This window comes from Podarcis tiliguerta (genome assembly GCF_965153285.1).
Source record: "Podarcis tiliguerta genome assembly, chromosome: 10".
Classification (NCBI taxonomy): Eukaryota; Metazoa; Chordata; class Lepidosauria; order Squamata; family Lacertidae; genus Podarcis; species Podarcis tiliguerta.
Window position 1 is genome coordinate 56,151,064 of NC_139543.1, and position 21,801 is coordinate 56,172,864.

At 40.0% G+C, this 21,801-nt stretch overlaps 1 protein-coding gene across 23 annotated transcripts in view; it reads left to right on the forward strand.

Annotated features, from left to right (window-relative positions):
• ERC1 (ELKS/RAB6-interacting/CAST family member 1) overlaps positions 1-21,801 on the forward strand; it is a 164,841-nt gene that overhangs the window by 19,952 nt on the left and 123,088 nt on the right. For 17 of the 23 annotated variants that reach the window (XR_014502601.1, XR_014502602.1, XM_083401887.1 and 14 more), the window contains exons 3-7: positions 1,912-2,328; positions 9,195-9,269; positions 9,741-9,896; positions 10,977-11,060; positions 13,338-13,505. Coding sequence is in view for 21 of the 23 variants with exons in the window: in XM_083401887.1 (XP_083258013.1) it covers positions 1,912-2,328; positions 9,195-9,269; positions 9,741-9,896; positions 10,977-11,060; positions 13,338-13,505 (900 nt within the window). In the remaining 2 variants the exon portion in view is untranslated. The remainder of the gene's footprint in view (positions 1-1,911; positions 2,329-9,194; positions 9,270-9,740; positions 9,897-10,976; positions 11,061-13,337; positions 13,506-21,801) is intronic. The other 6 variants (XM_083401885.1, XM_083401892.1, XM_083401882.1 and 3 more) reach the window with 1 other exon arrangement.

The window sequence follows — 21,801 nt, forward strand, 5'->3', positions numbered from 1 at the left end:
GACAAATGTACTAGTAGCAGGCTACTTATATGCAGAATTTTTAATCCCTTTCCTTTTCTGCTGCCTTTGAGATAATACAGCACAAGAACTTCTTTAAATGTAAGTTGATTTGTGGGATTGCCAGATAGATTAAATCCTATTAAAATCATAGCTTTGCTTCTAAATGAAGCTTTCAAACACTACAGAAATAGCTCTTGTATTTCCATACAAATAACAGGTCTGATGTCCCAGAGCAATTATAAAGTTAGAATGGCAATATGTGTGGGAGTTGGCACATTCTACATCAGCAAGGTCCTGTTGGACACCTGACATTAGCTCATTTGCTAGCTTTTCTGAGTGGGTGGAAACAGATTGTCAGCAGGGAATCCCTTTGGACAGACAGGTCTTTGCTTCCAATGTGCATTAAGCAGATTCTAATTTTTGAGAATGCAAACTGTTTTTAAGAGCAGATTAGCTAGATATTTTTAAAAGAAACTGAAGACTTTTTAGTGTTTCTACTTCATTGTAGTATGCTTTAGGCATCACCCTTCCTCTTCTACCCCAAATGCTATTTAAAAAGAACAAAATGGCTGTTCCTGCTTAACCAGCTTTACAGGTACACTTTTGACATGTTGGCTTCCATACAAGCCCATTTTTTCAGTCATGAGTATTCATTGCTGCTCTGCTGCTTGTTTTCTACCTATACCAATGGGTTAAATTTGGTGGAATGTGTCCATTTTCATGCATTTTGTTTTCTGAGAAAATAATATGGATGTCTTGCACAAGGGTGTGATTTACTTGAAAGGCTGCAATCCTAAGCCTTATTAAATTCAATAGGACTTTCTTCTGAGTAGATATTTTTAGGATTGCAGTGTAAGGCTTGCACAAGGGCTCCTGCTTACTTTTTTTTTTTTAATTAAAAGCCCAATATGTGTCAAGGCTGGAGTCAGATTCAGGTCAGAATGAAGAGGCAGAGGCGGAGGCAGTTGTCAGTTAGCTGTTTATTCAAGGAAATAGTATGCAACTCAGAACACTTCCCAGTAGCTCTTGCCACCATAGAGCAGTTGCCAGGACTGAGGGTTTTCCCTCCCTCTGCACTGTTCTACGTCTCCACCCCTAGATGTTGCACAAGTCGTCTCAAACTATACCTACGCATCTCTGGTCACTGTTCTGTTCTCATTATCCTGTGCATTCTTGGAGATCGGAGGGGAGGGGAGCTTGTCACAGTAGGAGAGGGAGACTCCCAGGATTCTTCAGCAAGCTCTGCCGGATCTCTTTGCTCACTAAACCCTGCTGCCCCTTCAGCATCTGACACCTCCCCACAATCTTCTCCCTCTGACTTCTCTGTGTTCCACCACCTATCTTCTGGCTCTGAGCTGTCCTCTTCTGGGGTTTCCCTTTGGGGTTCCCCAGGTGGTACCTACCACCACTCTTCTTCATTCAGCCAGACCCTGACAATTTGTGTACTGTGATGAGGTAGGGAGAGTGGATGGTTGGGTACAGCTGCCTGAAGGCATCATAGGCAGATTGAACAGCAGTGTCCAACTCTTGCTTCACCATTTCTCCTGCTCTGGAGCAAAGAAGGTCTACAAGGAGAACTATTTTTTGGTGTGTTGGCCCTGTGGTCTTACCTTCTCCTTCCCAATCCCCAATAGACTTCTCTATTCTACAAGCTACAGAGTAGATTAGTGTAATTTCCCCCAATGCATTGCTCAGGTTGCTGAAGATTTAGAAAGGTGCTTTCATACAAAAAACATGGGATTAAACGTTGTTTTTTTCTTTGTTTTATTAGCCTGTCTTTTCATCATATTTCAGTGTTTGGGGAATCAATATGTTTGCTATGCAAAAGAGTTGGGCCCCTCATGTTGTTAATTTCTTTACAGTTCCATTTTTAACATAGTGAATTCATGGATTTGGGTTTCTTATTTCCAGCATATGCAGATGACAATCCAAGCTCTTCAGGATGAGCTTAGGATCCAGAGGGACCTGAACCAGCTTTTCCAGCAAGACAGCAGCAGTCGATCCAGTGAGCACTTTGTGACAGAGCTTACAGAGGAGAACTTCCAGCGGCTTCATGCAGAACATGAGCGCCAGGCCAAGGAACTTTTCTTGCTCCGCAAAACCTTGGAAGAAATGGAGCTGCGCATTGAGACGCAAAAGCAGACCTTAAATGCTCGTGATGAGTCCATCAAAAAGTTGTTGGAAATGTTGCAGAGCAAGGGGCTGTCAGCAAAAGCAACAGAGGAGGATCATGAGCGGACTAGACGGTTGGCCGAGGCAGAAATGCATGTGCACCACTTGGAAACCTTGTTGGAGCAGAAGGAAAAGGAGAACAATTTGCTAAGGGAGGTGAGTTGGGATTCACCCATAGAGACTCTGTTCCTAACCTTATTACTTGCAGTTCAGACTTCTCTCTTGTCAACCCTTGTTTACTTGCAATAATTAGCTCTTAATAGTTTTGATTTTAATTAATTTCTATTACATTAATTTTTATTTTTTAGAAAAATATTTTTATTAAAGATTTTATTTGGTTACAAAAGTACAAATATAGTATCTTTTTCCAGATCATAAAGTCCTTCCTGCTAATTAGTTCTATTCGATGTGAGATGTTGATGTATACAGTATAAGGTTGCAGGGAAGGAGAGATGGGAAGGGCCTATTTAATTAAAAAGGATACAAAAGGAAGAACAACAGACAATTTAAAATATTATGAAAATACACGGTAACATAAAAAATATTGCATTAATGCAAGGTTACTAATATATATATCAATTTCAGTTCATTTTCCTTCTGACACACCCTCCCTCTCAGCCTCCTGGTTCTCACCTGAGGGTCCAAACTCTCAGCTCACCCACAAAAGTCTCACAACTAGAAGAGTTACTGGAAACAGCGGGCATCACCTAGTCTCTTACTCTAGACTTGCTTTTTCTGGGCAGTCCAAGGTGGATGCTAATTCCTCAGGCTGCTCACAGCTATGTCCCATTCATGTGCACTCTCTACACCCAATTCCAGGTGTAGCAGATTTATTGAGTGTCCCCGGGGTTCCAGTGGGTGGGAAAAGAGCCCCCCTCCACTCACAACCCTTTCTTCACCCTATTTTCTATCCTACCTCTCCAGGTGCTTTACTTCTCCATGGCAGGGCTTGCTAGTTCACTTTCCATCCTTGGCATAAGCTGTGTCATTAAAAAGTATAATGGTTTTGGATGTTCCTTATGCCCCTCTGTTAAAGCATATAGTACAATTGATGGTGCTGTATAAAATGTATAGAAACTGGCAATTACTTAATTGCAGATTTGCTTTCTGTGTATGTTAGGGGTGGCTGAGCTGTGACCCTCCAGAAGTTTTTGGATTCCCATTTCCCATCAGCCCCAGTCAATATGGCCAGTGGTTGGGAATGATAGGAGTTGTAGTCTAGCTACACATAATTCCATTTGTACCAAAGAGTACTCAGTACAAGATCCAGTATATTCTTCATGTGTGGAGGTATGTGTGCAAACGACTTGGGTATTTCTGGCAGTAATATAAAAATAGTAAAGCTCCTTCCACAACAGCTAGAAAGCTAACATTTGAAATGTTGGGCTTTGGAGATCCACACACTTTTAGAACTGGACTTCTGGAGATCAGAGATACATGGTTGGAACCTGGCCTTCATGTACCTTACAATCCTCTGATGGGGGAAGGAGAACCACCAGTGGCAGCCAGGAACTTGTGCTTGCAGAATGGCAAGCTGTATTTATTCTCTCTGTGTGTGTAAATACTACTTGTGCAACCATCTGAGGATGCTGCTATATATTAGTCCTGTGTGTTTGTGTGTAGTTTCATTAGAAAGCTGTAAATGAGCATCTACCTGTGTATAGAAGAATAAGGAGAAATCTTGGCAGCAGTAATGGATGGTTGCTCTGCCATTTCCATGGAAACAGCCACTTTGCTATGAAGGTTATTTGAAGAAATCATTTGCTGCCTTGGTTGCATAGTCCAAAACACACTATTTAAAGTGAAGAAGTATTGCACTTTATAGTATTGTATTCTTTATAATTTTTTGATGTAAATAATTCATAAAGTAATAGCTAAATGTAGCTGAATAACTTTGGGTGATAAGCACTCCTGCTAAACAAAGAAGCGTAATATCGACTAGACAGTCACTGCCAGAAAGTAAGGTAGAAAGTGATGTGTGTGGTCTGATGAAGGAATAAAGGACTAGGTTGATACACTAGTGTTCACACGTTCAGATTCAACTGAAAATTGAGCACAATAGAAAGTTTTTTTCATCCTAATATTTGTTAAACATAACTGTTGTTGTGTCCTATGATGCTCAGAGCTCCGCTACATGCGTGCAAATTTTAGGTAGCTTGGTGAAGGAAATTTCAAGTAGGGCCTTTTGAGCAGCTATTGAAGGGTAGGTGGTAGGGACAGTATATGAAGAAGGGCACGTCATATTATCAGAATGCCAGCACCTTGAATTAGACCCAGTAAACAGGTGGTCAGTACAACTGTCACAAAACCAAGCGGATGTTTCCTTGTTGCCTTGTGTATCTGAACAGCTGAGCTTCCATGACAGAAGTTCTGAACACTTTTCAAGGGCAGCACAGGCATTAATTGAATCTGCGGAAAACAATTATCAGTATATTAATGACACCACATTACTAACAATTTTGGAAGCTCCAAATAAATATTGAACTTATTTTAGTAAGTTTTCTCTTCCAGTTAACTCTTCTTTTTTTGGGGGGGGGGGGTGAGGGGAAGATACTTTGGTACAATCATCATTAAGTCCAAAGAGCATCAGGTTTGTCTTTCCTGCACACGTATTCAGTGTCCTGAAGATGGTGGTGTATTTTCTACAGCCTCCCACCTTGTTGCTGTTGTTATAGAGGAATAATGTTTGACCTTGCTTAAGGCAAATGCAGGTCTAGTGGGAAACTATCCTGTAGAATATGATTAGAAATGCCCTCCAAATATTTTAATGATTACTTTTATAATAATGATCTATTTAATTTTACTGGCTCTTCTTTGTTGCTTGAAATTATTTTAGAAGCTGTTCTTCTCAGGACAATTAATTATACTTTTAATTAGAGCTTTAATTATGGCTTAGCTCCTTCAGTGTGAAGTCTTTTATCAAATTACAGGATTTTAATCTAGATTTTCTTTGTTCTGCAGTGCACATAGAAACCTTTGGGTTAGCTAGAAGTTCCTTACACATGGAATTTTGCAGCCTGAAAACAGAGCCTATTAATTATATGGTAGATACCAAAGCCTTCCATTTTTTATTCTTCTTCAAGTTCAACATTATTGCTGCTTCCTTTACTCTGATTAATAAATACAGTACACATCATGAACTCCTGTTTGCTCACATTCAACCAAGCTTACTGAAATGGGATGAGGACTGTCGCGAATTCCTCGCAGCGCTTTTTAGCGAAACGCTCAGAGTCCCAGGTTTCTTTTCAGTGCAGTCTTTTTAATGTGAGCTATATACAAGTATTTACAAAAACAGTCCATACAGAGTACCTGCTCCTTAAGGCAAACGAATACTCTCCACCACAGCATCACCACACCACACCACAACCACTGTTGAGCAGGCTTTCCTTTTAAAACAGGTGATAGCCAATCACATTCCTGCTGAGTCACTCTGACCCAGCACTTCACAGAGTATTGCATCAGCCTGTTGAAGCCTGCAGACTTACTCATCATCCTGCGAATCCCAACAAGGACATCTCAGTATTTGTTTATTTGTATTTGAAATCTGTAGAAATTTTCTATTGATAACCATTGTTAGATTGCCACATAAGAAAGAAGGGACATCATGGAACTTCAATGCTTGTTCCAAGAATTTAAAAAGGAGACAGGGCTTTCTGAAATAAGGGGCATCATTAAATTGTTGTGGATTGGGTGCTTCCTGACATTCCTCTCTCCCTTAAAATAAGCTGTTATTTAGTCTCTTCAAGCTACCTGCAAATTGCTAAATTGAAATACTGTGATACTTAGAATTGAAATGCTGCAGCTGGAGGAGGAGAGGACAGAGGGTGAAGAAAGAGCTGTGAGTGGAGGGGGGTCTTTTTCCCATCCTTTGGACACTCTGGGAAACCCCCTGAGTTTGTTGGACCCTCCCTGAGGCTGAGAGGGAGGGTGTGCCAGAAGGAAAATGAACAGATATTGATTTATATCTACATTAGTAACTTTGTATTAATATAAAATTTTTATATGTAACTGTGCATTTTTGTAATATTTTGTTTAACTTCTCTGTTGTTGCTCCAGTTTTGTGTACACCACAGATATATTTTTAATATATTAAGTGGTATACAAATTAAATAATCAATATTATAATTGTTCTCTTCTGAATGTAATGGCTTTGTTCATCATCTTACAGCAAGACTGGACCAAAAAGGGGTTTGGCAAAGTTTAGGATCATTGGTATAGTTGCTTTACACCTCTTACACCATTTGTTTTGACCGTCTAATTGACCTCTGAGCTGGAAGTAAAGATATAACTGATTTCAGAATAACTCCAGTTTAACATAAAGCAAATTTTATTACTATTGCATTCCAAAAATATATTTTAACGCTGAATCAAAAACTTAATTTTACCTTAATCTTTTAAATGAAAACATTTGGATTAAATCAGACTCCACATTTAAAAACATAAATTACATTTATATATAGATAGACATTTTTCAAATGACAGTTGACCACTTGAACAGTAAAAGAAAAGCACTTTCAGAATTCCATCATTCTACAATATAATGCTGAGGACACATATATTCTACAGCTACCGTCTTTCCCCGAAAGTAAGACATCCCTCCAAAATAAGACCTACTTCCAGTTTTGCCTCTCGCTGTAATATAAGGCACCCCCCCCCCGAAAATAAGACCTCCCCAATAATAAGGCCTCCCCAGAACATAGGGCCTCCCCGGAATATAAGCCCCCCGAAACTACCATAAGGCGTCTGACTCCTCTGGACCGTAGCTGCGGGCGCCACTGTGCAGCTCACTGATTGGCCGCAGCACAGCTGGAGCTGTTCAGGCAATGTGAGGTCTCTTTAAATCAGAGAGCCCGCGCCGCCGCCAGGACAAGCTGCCGCCTGCTGCTCGCTCTGCCCTGACGGAGTCTGGCTGACTCACAATTAGACAATAAATGTGTACCGTATTCTTCTTCATGGAAAAATAAGGCATCCCCTGAAAATAAGCCCTAGCGCATCTTTGGGAGCAAAAATTAATATAAGACACTGTCTTATTTTCGGGGAAACAGGGTAACTACTAAAAGCTTTCAATGATGGCATTGCTGCCATGATTTGTTATCATCATTTCTACAGCAGATAGGACATCTGTCCATTTCTTTGTGTCTAGCTGAATAACCAGTGTGTGCTGAGCAACTCTTGAGTCTCTAGCTGTGTACAGCTGGGTATCTGGTTGTTTTGTTAGGGGCAAACAGAACTGCCATTGGGGAAAATATACATCCCACCAATTAGGCAAACCTTATTTGGCTATCGGCAAGCCCTGGAGGAGAAAACAGAAGGGAAAGCAAACAAATGAAAAAATGTCGACATGAAATGCTTGTGGTAAATAATGGAAGGGGTCCAATGTACCTCGGTAGTCTAGTAAGCATTTCCCCCAAAAAGAACACTGTAAATAAGAAATCAATGTTGCAAGATTGCACTATGAAAGTGTTTCTTCCTATATCAAGATAACGCCACTAAGGTAAAATTTACTTCTGGAGTACAATGAAACCCTGTAGTGTTATGTAAAGTTGGGGGGGGGGGGTTAACACGCAGGAATGAACAGAAGCAGTATAAAAGCAGTATAAAAACTTACTCCAGTGCTCTTGGAATGTTGTAGCCATACATACACAAAGTGAAATTTATGGTACTGACAAAATGCTGAGTTATTTTCCACATCCTATTTTGAGAAGTTGCTGGGGAGAGAATTGACCCCATCTAGTCTAGGCTTTCAGTAGTTTCAGCATCTCATTCATTTCTTTAAGGATATGTCAGACTGCTGATAGGGCTTAAAAGTCAACACAAATCAGCTGGTGATAACTTCAAGACATGCTAGGATCAACTGCACTCTAGATTTTCCAATAAAATGTTTTCATACTGTAAACACTAGTGTTATTTCACAGTTACAAAATCTAACGATAAAAATGAAAGCCAAAATAAAGGAAAGTAGCAGAACAGACAGATTACATGGAAGAGTGCTTCCTGATTCCTGCTGTTGCCAGGTTGGTGTCATGAGCGATCATAGGTGATGCCTTTTGCCGCTGATGATACCTTTGTGTTCTGCTTCTGTTTGGAGACTCCTTTTAGTCATTTCAGGTAGCAAATGGGGGCGGCTTTGCTATGCTGCTCAGTTTGACCTAACTGCTGCAGGATTGCAGGCTAGCAGGCCACATTCCTGCCCTTGCTAATAAATGTCACACGGACCCTATAGAGCTAGTAGCTGGTGTGCTGCTCCGTAGCCATCTCTGGCAATGGTGCCAACAATAAGGTGTGTGGGCCTAGTTGCCAGAATTTCTGACACCTTGCACTGTCTTAATCCCTTGTTTCCTTAACTCCTGTGTATTATGTGTGGAAGCTAATTACAAAAAACTGAAGGAAATACAGTATAGTTGGCTTGTACTCTGTAAAATACAAAGAAGAATTGGTTCTCTGGCACCATGCAGCCCCGCATTCAGCTTTTTTATGCTAGAAGTGCTTATTCTGCGATACTTACAGAAATATAGGTGTTCACTTTTACACCCATTGCATGTTGACTGTTTTGATGAACAACCTAGTGAACGTTCTCTCATCCCTTGCTGTCTCTCTGGAGAAAGCTGTCGTCATCAGTAACTAGGTGGTTGCTACTCTGGGCGTGTAGGAGTTTTATTGGCACAGATGCTTTATCAGCTTGTTAAGTACATACCAGATTGTTGCTGTTATTTATTAATCCTCTTTTTAAAAAGTATTTTTATCCTCCCACCAGAAGATAAAGTTTGAAAAGACCATATAAGGAATCATCTAGCTGAAAGGTATTGGGGTTTTTAAGTTGCTTCAGCTGCCTGCTGTTGAGTGTTAGTTGTTGGAAAGGCAGATGATTATAACCATTTCACTTGTGTGTAGATTTATTTCAGTGGACTGTAGATGTCTGTTGTTTGATGTGAAAGGTCATCCAAAATAGGTGGATAATGTTGCTCATGCTCTTTTGAGTAAAGTCTGTTGTGCTTAGCCTTCTTGTATTTCTTTCTGTACAGGAAATGCATCGTCGTTTTGAAAATGCACCCGATTCTGCCAAGACTAAAGCTTTGCAGACTGTTATAGAGATGAAGGTAAGAATTCTACAGTTACATGAAAGAGGAGATGCCTATTCAGAGCAAAGGGCATAATATTTCTTGTTCTTTTGCTATTCGGGTTTTTAAATTTAACCATAAGCAGCACACTGTGGTATATTAAACCACAGACATTCATTGACTACACAGGAGATAGGATTTTTACAAAGAAGTTGATGAGCAGAATGTGTTGAGGACCCCTGTCCTTTCCATCTCGCTTGAGAGCAAAGCTGCAACACCTTTTCATCCAGCCAGATTACGGAAAATGCTCTTTGCTCTTCCTACTACTGCTAGAATATTTTCAGGGTGTTGGGGCTTCAAATTTCAACAGATGGAAGATTCTCCCTTCTTGTCTTTCTTCACTGACTGACAGTGTTCCTGTAGGAGGGCCTGTTTTTTGTTTTGCCATATTAGGGTGCTTTTACAATTTATGAAAAAGACTAATTTGCCCATTGTTCACTGTGTCTGAAGGATTCTAAGATCTCTTCCATGGAGCGTGGACTCCGAGATTTGGAAGAAGAGATCCAGATGCTGAAGTCCAATGGAGCCCTCAGTACAGAGGAACGAGAGGAGGAAATGAAACAAATGGAGGTGTATCGTAGCCATTCCAAATTCATGAAAAACAAGGTAATGGGTGAACACTATCTGTTAGGCAATGATATACTCCTCTAAGAAACTAATTAAACCAACTAATCACAAAGCAGATGAGGCACTTGCATTCCCCCCTCTCTACTAGTGTATGTAGGTAAAGGTAAAGGGGCCCCTGACCATTAGGTCCAGTCACGGACGACTCTGGGGTTGTGGGGCTCATCTCGCTTTATGGTGGAGGGAGCCGGCATACAGTTTCCAGGTCTTGTGGCCAGCATGACTAAGCCGCTTCTGGCAAACCAGAGCAGCGCATGGAAACGCTGTTTACCTTCCCGCCAGAGCGGTACCTATTTATCTACTTGCACTTTGATGTGCTTTCGAACAGCTAGGAGCAGGGACCAAGCAACGGGAGCTCACCCCGTCGCGGGGATTCGAACCGCCGACCTTCTGATCGGCAAGTCCTAGGCTCTGTGGTTTAGACCACAGCACCACCCGCGTCCTACTAGTGTATATACACACACTCAGATTGTTGAAATGGAGTTAACTCTTTTTCATAATTTGAGTATTGTTCTTCAAACAGTAGTAATTTTTATTTCATAAACTGATGCAGAAGCACCACCCAGTCTGTTCTTGGGGAAATTAATCACAATTAAATGCAACACAAAAGGGCAGTAGACCTCAAAAGGCCTGATTATTATTTTTAAAGGAGATCCAGTTATTGATCTACTGCATAATAATCAAATTAAAAACATTCTGCATAGTCTTCTTTCAAATTTATGTATTTTATTTTCAGCAGTGTTTGATACTTGGCTCTTTAAGCCGGTAATTTTTTCCTCAAATTGTTCTCAATTACAACAGTTCGTCTCATTACCGAAAACCGGTGGTGTGTTCTAGATAATGACATGCCATCTTTGTTGTTATATGTGCAATATTTCCTGTATGCAGCTTAGGAAGAAGTGTTTTATTTTAGAAACCCTGCCTTTTTGCCAGGGTGGAGGGTTTGGCAAGTGTTGAATCTGCTGGCTGTTTTTTTGCTACGATTTGCCTCCGTGCAGACTGAGGACATTTGACAGGAAAACATTCTAATATAAAAGTAAGAGAATAATAATGTCGTGGCAGGTAGAGCAACTGAAGGAAGAGCTAAATGCCAAAGAGGCCCAAGGAGAGGAGCTGAAAAAGAGAGTGACTTCTCTCCAGACTGAGGTCTCTGCCGTAAGATTGACTTCTCTGTGTGCAGTGCCGCTTACTTGGGCTCTGCTGGCTTTCCGGGTAGCTTACTTTGCTTACCTTGCACTCTGCGGCTGTGAAAAGCACTATAACTAACTGTAAATCTGCATCTGTCTTTAGCTTACTTATGGTTGATATAAGTAACATCACAATTATAATCTACTTCAAACACCCAATTTTCATGACTTGAGCTAAGGTGCCATGCTATATTCTTAGATTCTTTCAAAGTGCTTCAGATGTTTCTGAGATGCATGTACTGAGCTCTTGAAAACGCACAGTAAAATGTTATGACTTTGATTGTATTCCACACTATATTTTGTCAGGCTGTGTATTTTCATAAACATTGTGTGAGATTAGGAGCAGAAATGCAGACCTTGTTATGTCCTCATTTCCTGTCCTGCCTTGAAGTATGTGCTGCACATTTAATCTTAAAACATGTCTGGATTGCAAGTTTTTTGACTTGTTGATGCATTTGGCTTCAGTTTCTAGGATGAAATGAAATAATATCTCTGTGATAGATTCAACAGAGAAAATATTTTTCTACATGAAAACTGAGCTGTGATCTTACCCTGATTACAGGAGATTGTTGCTCTATTTAAATAAATCTGATTTGAAGATTGTATAAATGCATACATCTTTTTTTAATGGGCTACCATGGTGCACCAGTGTATGAAAATATTTTGCAGTTAATGAAAAAATAATGTAAGAGAACAGGGAGAGGACCCAACCCATTTTTGGCAAAAGTACACAGCTCCCGATGTCCCTCTAAATCTATGCTGTAGGGTCCCACAGGGGGCGAGGAAACAGTTGGAAATTGCTTCCCTTCATGTTTTATTCATGGAAGTCTAACAGTCATCTGAGTGACACTGTTTACTACAATCTTAGGCCCTTGCACTAAAGTTAAAAGAATACAAGCTTTGCCTGCAGGTTCATAATCTAATACAGACAATGACCTGGATTTTACTTAACACTAAGTCATGGTTTGTTCAACAAATCATAGCTTGGTTTGCAAAGTTTGGTTTGTTTGTCTCATGCCTTTGGAGCTTGGTGAGTGTCTGAGGTGGCCAAACAAACCATGGTTAAGAAGGGTACTGGGTTCACATGCCCTACCAATGGTTAAAACAAACCAAGCTTCATGAGCTGACAACAAACCATGGCTTCAGAACATGGTTAGTTGGTGGTAAGCAAACCATAGTTCCACAGAACTAAATGACCATCTCTGTTTCCGTTGAGACATGGCAGACACTCACTATCTGTGCTTTCTGGAAACAAATACATGTTTGGTTCATCCCTCTAGAAAAGTCTGTTGAAACAATCTCTGTTTGAAGTGTTGTTTTAAAAACGGTACAAATCTTCAAATTATCGTTAGGTTTTTATGATGTGTCTGTCAATTGCCTTGAGACATATGTAAACATGATTAATTAATTAATAGTTAAGCTGCTGGGCAGAGTATGGATGATCAAACAAATCATAACTAAATCATAGATTCTTCATGGTTTAAAGTTTTGTGCAAACCAAACCTATAATTAATATAAATAATGTTTATAAGACAAAATGGGGGAGGAAGGGAGCCTTGGCATTACTATTGGAACAAAGGATTTATAATTTGCTGAAAGCCTTGAGAGTACTCAAGAGTGATGTCAATATAGTTACTAGTTAATGTTTAAAGTACTACCTGGGAAATACATTGAAGTTCCCTCAATTTTCAAATGCATATTTTTTTCACATCTTTGCTAAAATATTTTCCTCAGTCATACATAATTGCAACACAGAGAAACACAGGTATTAAGTAGTAGGAATGTAGGCCAGAAACAAAATGATATTGGCACTCTTCAACAAAGCAGAACAGCTCCTTTTTAAAATCAATGTTTTTTGCTTCTGCAATTCACTACCAAGTGCTTTAAAAAGCTTAGGCAATAACTGATTGGCTTACTATTTGGCCTATTATTTGTTCTTTCAGTTCTTGGTTCATCAGCAATTGTTGGGCCTCTGCCTGAAGTTGAATGTAGTAGTGGAATAATATGCATATTGGCTACAGTCCAGTTCTATTTTCATTTTACAACATTATTTTAAGACTGTACTTGCACAGGCGCATGCGCTCAGTGAAGTTTACTGTCCTTTCCGATTTCCTGAGCCAGCTTGGTGCTATGCCTTTGTGATAGCTGGAAATATTTCTGTAAATAGTTCTATTTACTTTGACAGATTAATGTACAGTTTGATAACCTGTATTTTTCTCTTTGGTTCCTTCTTTAGATTGGTCAGGTGAAACAGGAACTGTCACGCAAAGACACAGAGCTGTTGGCCTTACAGACAAAATTGGAAACCCTCACAAACCAATTTTCCGATAGCAAGCAACACATTGATGTTCTCAAGGAGTCCCTCACAGCTAAAGAGCAGAGAGCTGCCATTCTGCAAACAGAGGTGAAGGGCACAATCTTGAATTATTGCTGTTTGTTAACTATAAGGGGGCCTTTTGAATTCAGGGATAAAATACAGAAATGTAATGCTATGGAGCTCTTGAACATGGTATGACAACTTTCCTCTGTTTAGAGAAGTCTAAGCCTGATTTCTATGTATCAGAAATCAGAGTGTGACAGTTAAGTTTTTCACCTTAATTTCCACTGTAACAACTGCTGCATTAAAGAGGTAAGTTAATTCCCCTTCTTATAAGCACATAGAAAACTTAATGTTCAAGGATATCTTCAGGCACTTAGCAAATATATTTCTTTTACTTAACAGAACTTAAGCATTGCAGAAAAGGACATAAATGAGGTTAATAGCATAATAAACTTTATAAATTGCTGCTATTACAATTCTCAAATATTGATTATTGATGCTGAACTGAGAAACCCCAATTAGTTCATAATTGTCTGAATCAGCAAGGCTAAAATTGGGCAGCAAATAAAAGGTTAGCTGGACCTCCCAAAATGAAAGGGGCTCAAAGGAAGGGATATTTACTCCCAATTTTTCCTTTCTAACCTTTCACAATTATCAAAGATTTCACCATTTTGAATACTGTGGTGTCATCCACAAACTTGTGAAGTCCTGACTAGGTCATTTGTGAATACATAAGCCTGCAACTTATGCACATTTAACTTGTGCACATTCAGCTTTACATGCTTAGAATTTTTTTAAATGGAAAGCGGGCAGGAATCGGGGGGGGGGGGAAGAGACTTTGGCAATCCCACCCACATTGCACCCAATGTGTTTTGACTATACACAGTTTTGGCTTTAGGCATGATCCCCAGAACATAACCCCAGCATAAGTTATAAGCTTACCGTAAAAAACCCCCCAAAATCCTGGTTCTGTTACAGCTCCTTGGAAAAACTCAGCTGCCACTCTCCAATGTGCCCATTTCCGGTTCTTTAACTAAATACAAATCCATAAAATATGTCCTGTTATCAGACTTGATTAACTGAGTCCCCAGTTGACAAGGGTTTGCTAAGCAGCTTCAGAGTCTATTTTCAAATCCTGGTAGAAAGTTATAGTTACAAACAGAAGGGAAAAGCTAGCATTCCAGTGGCTTTTAGTTTGGTTACATTATTGTTATCTGCTCGTATTGGTGCATTTGCATATATTTGTTATGCTTACAGCCTAAATGTATGTTCTGCAGACCATACTTTCTGAAAATAGCAGTCCTGTTCTATAGACCACACCTTCTGAAATGCATATATTTAAAGGTGTGATAACTTCTTAAAATGTTGAACTATGCAACTCGTTTTGTTCAGTCACAATTAACATAGTCTGGAAGGTTTTTGAGTGTAAGCATATGGAGCTGTTTTGTATGAGCACGTAGTTTTATTGCTTCTATTTGGATAAATAAATATGTTAGCCATAAGAGGGCGCCAGTGTATTGGCTATTATAACACAGTACTTCACATTAGTTCCTAATGTTCATCAGAATGAACTAACTAGTTAGTGGCAGATGTTTATATTAAGAGGAAGATGAAAAAGTATGGCATAATTTATATGAATATTTCAAGCTTCATCAGAAAGCCTTTTATTAGTGAGTATTTTCTTAACCATGCACAATAAAATTGGTGTTAACCTTGTGCGCTGTATTAACAAAATTGTTGAGTGATATGGCTTCCTCAATAACTCTTCTATTTTGCATTTGTTACAGAAGAGTTGTTAAAAGTATAAACATTCGAGTGCTTCTATAAATTTTGCTTTATACCCTGTCTCAAAATACCATAATGCTTGCTTCATGTGGGATTAATTTGACTCTCAGTACTCAGTGCATTGCCCTTATAAATATTTGACTGACATAACACTCGGTAATATTACAATAGACTGTTCTACTGGATTACAATTTAGCATCCTTTTCTGGATTGCTTTGGAGAGAAGGCATGGCAATCTTTAGGCAATGCTTTACTGCAGGAGTGAGGAACTGGCAATCCACAGACCAGTCCTGTGCACAAAAACCTTTCAGACCCAATTGCCAACCTCTGAGCTCTCCGCCACTCTTCTCAGCCAATGGCAGGCCAGCAAAGATGTCCTCTTCTAAAACAGCTGCTTGGACCAGTAGTAGATAAAGCTGGTTAGAAGCACCTGTCTGAACCTTCCCAATTTCCAGTGCTTGCAGTGTTCCATCCACCTCAACTTTCAGGTACTGCTTAAAATCTTAGTTCAAAGGCTTCTCTCCTCTTGCCTTTCCCATTTCCCCAGTGAGACCAAAATGTTACAATAAAGGTAATAAGGTAGCAGGTGTCCTATATAGGACACCTGCAAAATACAGTACAGTGAAACTTCTGTAAATGTGCTTGTTCAATGTGCATCCTGTGTACTGAATTTCATTTCTCTAACTTTAGTTGTATGCACAGTGAAAACATTACAGAATACGATGGTAAGACTGCAAATGTTTTTGCTTCTATTAGCCTAGTTTTGTTAATGACCTGAATGTATCGCTTCAGCGTCAGTAAAACCTGGCACCTATAATAAGCATGAAATTATCTTAAAAATTGGTGCTCTGAGAATTAAGGTTTCCTGTTTTTCTGTCATATGGATATTTGTACCCTAAAAGTTAGAAGGAAGTTAGAGCGGAAGAAAGGAATCTAACCCAAAACACCATCTGACAGTATTAACAAATTCTCATGTTAAATCATTTAAAAGAATAATCCATGTATACATTCACTGAACATTTTTTTAGTTTGAAATGCAATAACATTGTAGCAGGACCCTTTTTTTTTTTTTACTAGACCACATGACCAACAGATAGTATTAATAAGTGATGCATATTCTTTGCCAAGGAAACCAAATGTATGTGGGGGTGTGTGTCCAATATGCTGCTGAATGTGTATAGTTTAATCAATCCACAAGCAAGCTCTAGATTTTGCCAAAAGTTCCAATTACTGTAAGGACTGGAGTGAATGAAAATCATGAAGTAGAAAGTGGAAGATTGCCAATTTATAACACATTACCAGTAGACTGGTTGTTGTTGTTGTTTAGTCGTTTAGTCATGTCCGACTCTTTGTGACCCCATGGACCAGAGCACGCAAGGCACTCCTTTCTCCCACTGCCTCCTGCAGTTTCGTCAAACTCATGCTGGTAGCTTCGAGAACACTGTCCAACCATCTCGTCCTCTGTCGTCCCCTTCTCCTTGTGCCCTCAATCTTTCCCAAGATCAGGGTCTTTTTCAGGGAATCTTCTCCTCTCATGAGGTGAGGAAGTATTGGAGCCTCAGCTTCAGGAACTGTCCTTCCAGTGAGCAATCAGGATCAGTAGACTGGTAGTTGGTATCAAATAGGAATTGTTTTCTAGTAGCCAAAACCCAGGGTTGACAGGTCTTCAGACACAAAAAGGCCAAAAGAGCTGCTTTTGAGAAGTTATTTATTTTTTATATGGTTTTATATGTTCGGTAATAACCTGCCATGCAGCAGCTTTCTTACTTCTTATGCTCCATAACAGAAAAGTCATCACAGAGGACAGTCACATTTTTTTCAAAATGAAAGAGTTGAATGTCTATTGAGCACACATACGTAGTCTATAAGCCTATTTAAATTGTTATAACAATAGGCATTCAGTGCATAGAACTGACCACAAGTCCTATATGGAGGTATCCCAATCAATAATTTCATGGGGTCTGAAAATATAAAGAGGGGGCAGCTATACACCATTGCTAAATGGTGTCCCTGGGTACTGCCACCTTGATCTTTATTTATAAAGCTGTTGTAGGAACATGAGTGTTGGGAGTTAGGAGGGAGAAGCCTCACTTTTACCAGAATAACTCTCCAAATTCCAAGCTCTTTTAAAAATGGTGTGCCTGTATTTTTCAGCCTTTTCTCTACAGTTATGCAGGCATGAAATATTTATTTCCTTCGTTGAAAAGTGTAACATATTTGAGGCAACTGTTCCACTTTGATGCGTGTAACAAATAACTGGGTTTTTTGTTTTTAGTAAAAGCATGAAGCTAGGGAGATACCACTCTCTCTTTTTAATTGTCCACAGACATGTTGATATAAGAAATTTGCTTTAAAACTGTTCAGTTATTTTAAAGATGTACCATGGAAACCTGGTACATCTATCTTCTCTATTTAAAGCATCTGAATCCAAGGCTTGGCAGTTGACATCTGTAATACTGGGTCTGAAATGCAAAATGACCTTGTTTATCCTAAGGGCAGGTAGGTGGAGAGGATGTTGAGGTTAGTTTCAATATGTAAAGGAATCTTTATAAATAGTTGTAGAAACTTAAAATATTTTTGTAAATAAAGCAAAATAAAAAGCAACATTTATTTTGGAATAAAATGCTTCATCCATATACAATTTTATTACTATCCCACTGAGTCCTTTTGCTTGGCTCAGCGTTGGCAAGCGTATGGCTAATTCAGTCTCTTGAAATATGGGTCTCCACCACCACCGTAATGTCTAAGTTACTTGGTCCTTTGACCTTCCCTGTACCAACCCAGTGCCAAATGAGGAAATTTGTATGCAATAGAGAACTGAATCCAACACCCAAGAGGTTTGTTATTTACCTTGACTTTACTCAGCTATTTGAGGCTCTTGCCATGTAAGAATTTATATGTATTCCACATCGTTTTCATATTTTCCAGTTCTGATCCTCTGTAAACCTAGTATGGGAACAGTTTTCAGACACCTACTAGGGACATTTTGACATGCATTGCTTGTCTTATTGAAAACTCAGAACACAGATTTATCAACAAATGTTTTTTGCCTGAAATAGTCGTTAGAGCACACAAAAAGGACAAAGTGAGACAAACAACAACTTTTCTCCTGAACTGAGCTCTCTAGTTGGCTGAACTGCAACAATGGCACGTAAGCTTAGAGGTCAGAACAGACAGAACTCTGGGTTTAGTTTATTAATATTAGCTTATCTGATTTCTCAGTATTCTCACTTGAAGCACACCAGGATAGCATTGAGGAGAGGGAGTTGGAATGCTGACTGGTGAGGAAACTGATTAATTGTAGGAGAGACAAACTAAATCAGCGAAGAGAGATGATCTCACAGCAGCTGTTGTGACCAGAGTACTCTTTGTGGCCCTTTTTCAGGCATCCAGCCCCACAGCACCAGGGAAAGGAGGAGAAAGATGGATATTATCCTGGTCTCACCCAGACCCATGAGGATGAGTGACTGGATTTTTAGTTCTTTATTGGCAAAGCACTTGGGTACATCAGCTCCTAAGGTGCATGGGATATACACACCACTCGCCACTAACTTGCTGTCTAGGCAAGCTCCCTCCACAGCCCTGTGACCTGTCTCAGACAGTGGGAGCAGCAGCAGGGCCTCACCCCTCTCTGCTTTCTTAAGCCCCCTTGTCTGATGTGGTGCATGCAAACACCTGATGGCTCCTCCTTAAAGGCAACTCCAACTGCTCTCATTCTTCATACCCCTCTTTGAGCATGGAGACAGCAGAGGGGCAAATGGAGGAGTTTGCAAAGGCCTGACTCTCCCTGGGGCTGTTGCTGGCTTTCCAGACTCTGAGACCTCCTGCAACTGCTCCTCCACATCCTTTCCCCTTGTTTCTTGCCACCCAGTCTCCTCCTCTGCTGGCGACTGCCTTACAGGTGGCTCCGAACCCCACAAATCACTGGCCCATTTCCCTGGATCCTCTTCCTCCCCACTTGCCTCCTCTGCCCATTCCTCAGGTTCCTGCCCATCCCTGACAGATATAAACAAACATCTCTGTCCTTCCTTGGTCAGTGGAGGATCCTGGAGGAGTTCCATCAGCCATAAATATTTTTAGGCCATGCTGCTGCTCTGTAATTAAACATAAATCAATATCATAAAAGAAAGAAGGCCAGCTTTTGGTTAAAATAACTTTCCTAGTCAAAACTAGGAAGGCTGTTTCTTTGGAATAGCTTTTTGAGTACTGAGAAAGTTACACAATGACTTTGTTGAAGTTGGCACTAACCTGCTTGCCACAGAACTTGAGTGTTGGCATTCTGTGTGAGGCATCCATAAAATGTGTTGCTGTGTATAAGCAAGTGCATAATTTCTGCCCGCAAGAACAGGGTTAACATGATGCCTCTGTGCCTTGCCAGCTCTTAACAAACTTTGCTGAAAGCACATTCTGTAGTTTCTAAGATGAGACCTCATACAAAAATAAAACCAGGAGTTTTAGCCATCCCAAATATTAAATCAATATTGAGTTCAAAGTATATTGCCATTGCAGATATGGGTGTTTATTCATATACTTAAATTGACTTCTTTGATTGGAATTAGGTATAAATTAAAATGCTGGTTTTAGGGGGAGAGGGGAAATAATTCCTGACAATGGAAATGATTTTTGTCCTAGGATCCAAAGTATGCTTGATATAAAGTTCTGGACATTCCTTCTGTAAGGCACCAAGTATCTCAAACCCGAGGCTCTGGTAGCAGGGCTCTGGCATCTAACTCCCTAGACACTAAGGGCAATTTGGAGATTAACTGTTGTTCTACAGCACAGCTGTTGCAGGTGGTCAGAGGGTGCGCTACAACTTTCAGGGCCAACAGTTCCAGGAAACCACAGGAGGGCAGAGTGTTCCATCCTGCTTATAGGCATCTGGGTGGCCACTATGGGAACAAGATGCTGGATTACATGGGCCCTTGGCCTGATCCAGGAGGCTTTCCTTATGTAAGTGACAGTGTTGCAAGTTGCCCAGCTTTCTTCATATGCCTGCTTTATTTAACATGGCTCCTTAGTTTGAGCAACTCGTCGCTCAGTGCATGGATGTGTAGGACAGCTGACACACCTTAATTTTTTTTAATTATTTTTTGAGAAGATAAATGGTAGCTGTTAATTGTGTTCCATTCTCCTGGACAGATGGTCCATCTTGATAGGTGAGTTTTTCAGTAAGCTGGATCAGCATCTTAATTTCTCAAGGCATCAACCAACCATGAGTGCCTTTGAAGGAGGTTTTTTAAAATCAGATATTACTTAGGTTTGGCCCTCAGGCCAGCTGGGAACAGGCTGAAGAATATGGTGGTGGAGAAATACATGTTTTTCATAGCCAGGAAAGAACCTGCTCTCCATTTGGGCTAACTGATTATTTGTACTTATGGCTGATGCCTCCTAATATTTATAACAAAGGAAGTTTTATTTCCGGACCTGGTCTCATTTCTTAAGGCAAATTTATGCTTGATTTGGCCAATTAGGATCCTTAAAAAAAAAAAGGAGGAACAGCCCATTAAAGGAAAAACCTAGAGCATCAGCTGCAGTTAACTCATTGTCTGATTAAACAGCTTTTCTGTATTTTGAATTGACCAAGTTTCCTTTAACATCTTGAGCTTGCACAGAGGGAGCCAAAGATTCAGAATGCAGCCAGCTTACTCACCGTGACTGATGGCCTTGTAATGAATTCAGCTAATAAGCACCAAATCTGATACTGTCAAATAGGATTAACAGCCACGTTAGCTAGCTTGAACTGTTTCTGAAAGCCAAACCGATAAGGGTCAGTGGGTTTCTTTTGGGATCGTGAATGGCCTGGTGTTGTCACTCTTACTCTGCAGTGGTCTTCCAGGTTGTTCTTTTCTTTCTGGTGGCCATCTTGCCTAGTCGGAATTAGTGTTCAAACTGTTCTCATTCCTGCTACCGTCCCCCCTTTGACTTTGGAACATACATAGGCTGAGAACACAGAACAAAATATTCTGCAAATTATTAGAGCTGCTAGAGTCTTTGTGAACTCTACATTATGTCACTTCAATTCTGTTGTTTGCTTTAATCCTTGTTCTCTAAAATGTCAACACAAACTCGGTGGGAGGGCATACTGACTGCTAGATAGGGATGCACAGCAGTGTCGTCTTTTTTCCCTTTTTTGTGGTGGGGTGTTACGTTTCCATCTTGGACTTGATACAGTAATATCGTTTACCCACACTCATTCCATGTTAGCCTTGTCTCTCCCATTCATTTCCCCCCACTGTCAAAATGCAACCTGCAAGCTTCTTCGATCAGGGACTTAGATTTTGCTTAGGTTGTAAAGTACTATGTACAGTGGTGGTCACACCTACGTGAATTTATGTGGGATTATGTGCTCTCATGCTTTTTTCAATGATATCTTTTTGAAAAATAAAAAGCGTACTTGCCAGCTGCTTTGAGTGTTTAGAATTAATTTAGATTAGAGTATTTAGGTCCATTATTAATAATGGCATGTTCATTTATTAGAATCATTGATGGCCATACTTTCCCCCCCTGAATCCTAGTACTTCAAAGATCCCTTTCAGTATGAGTCTGACCCAGATTCTCACTCAGCTGTGGGGTTAGAACTCGTGTAGTGTAGCAG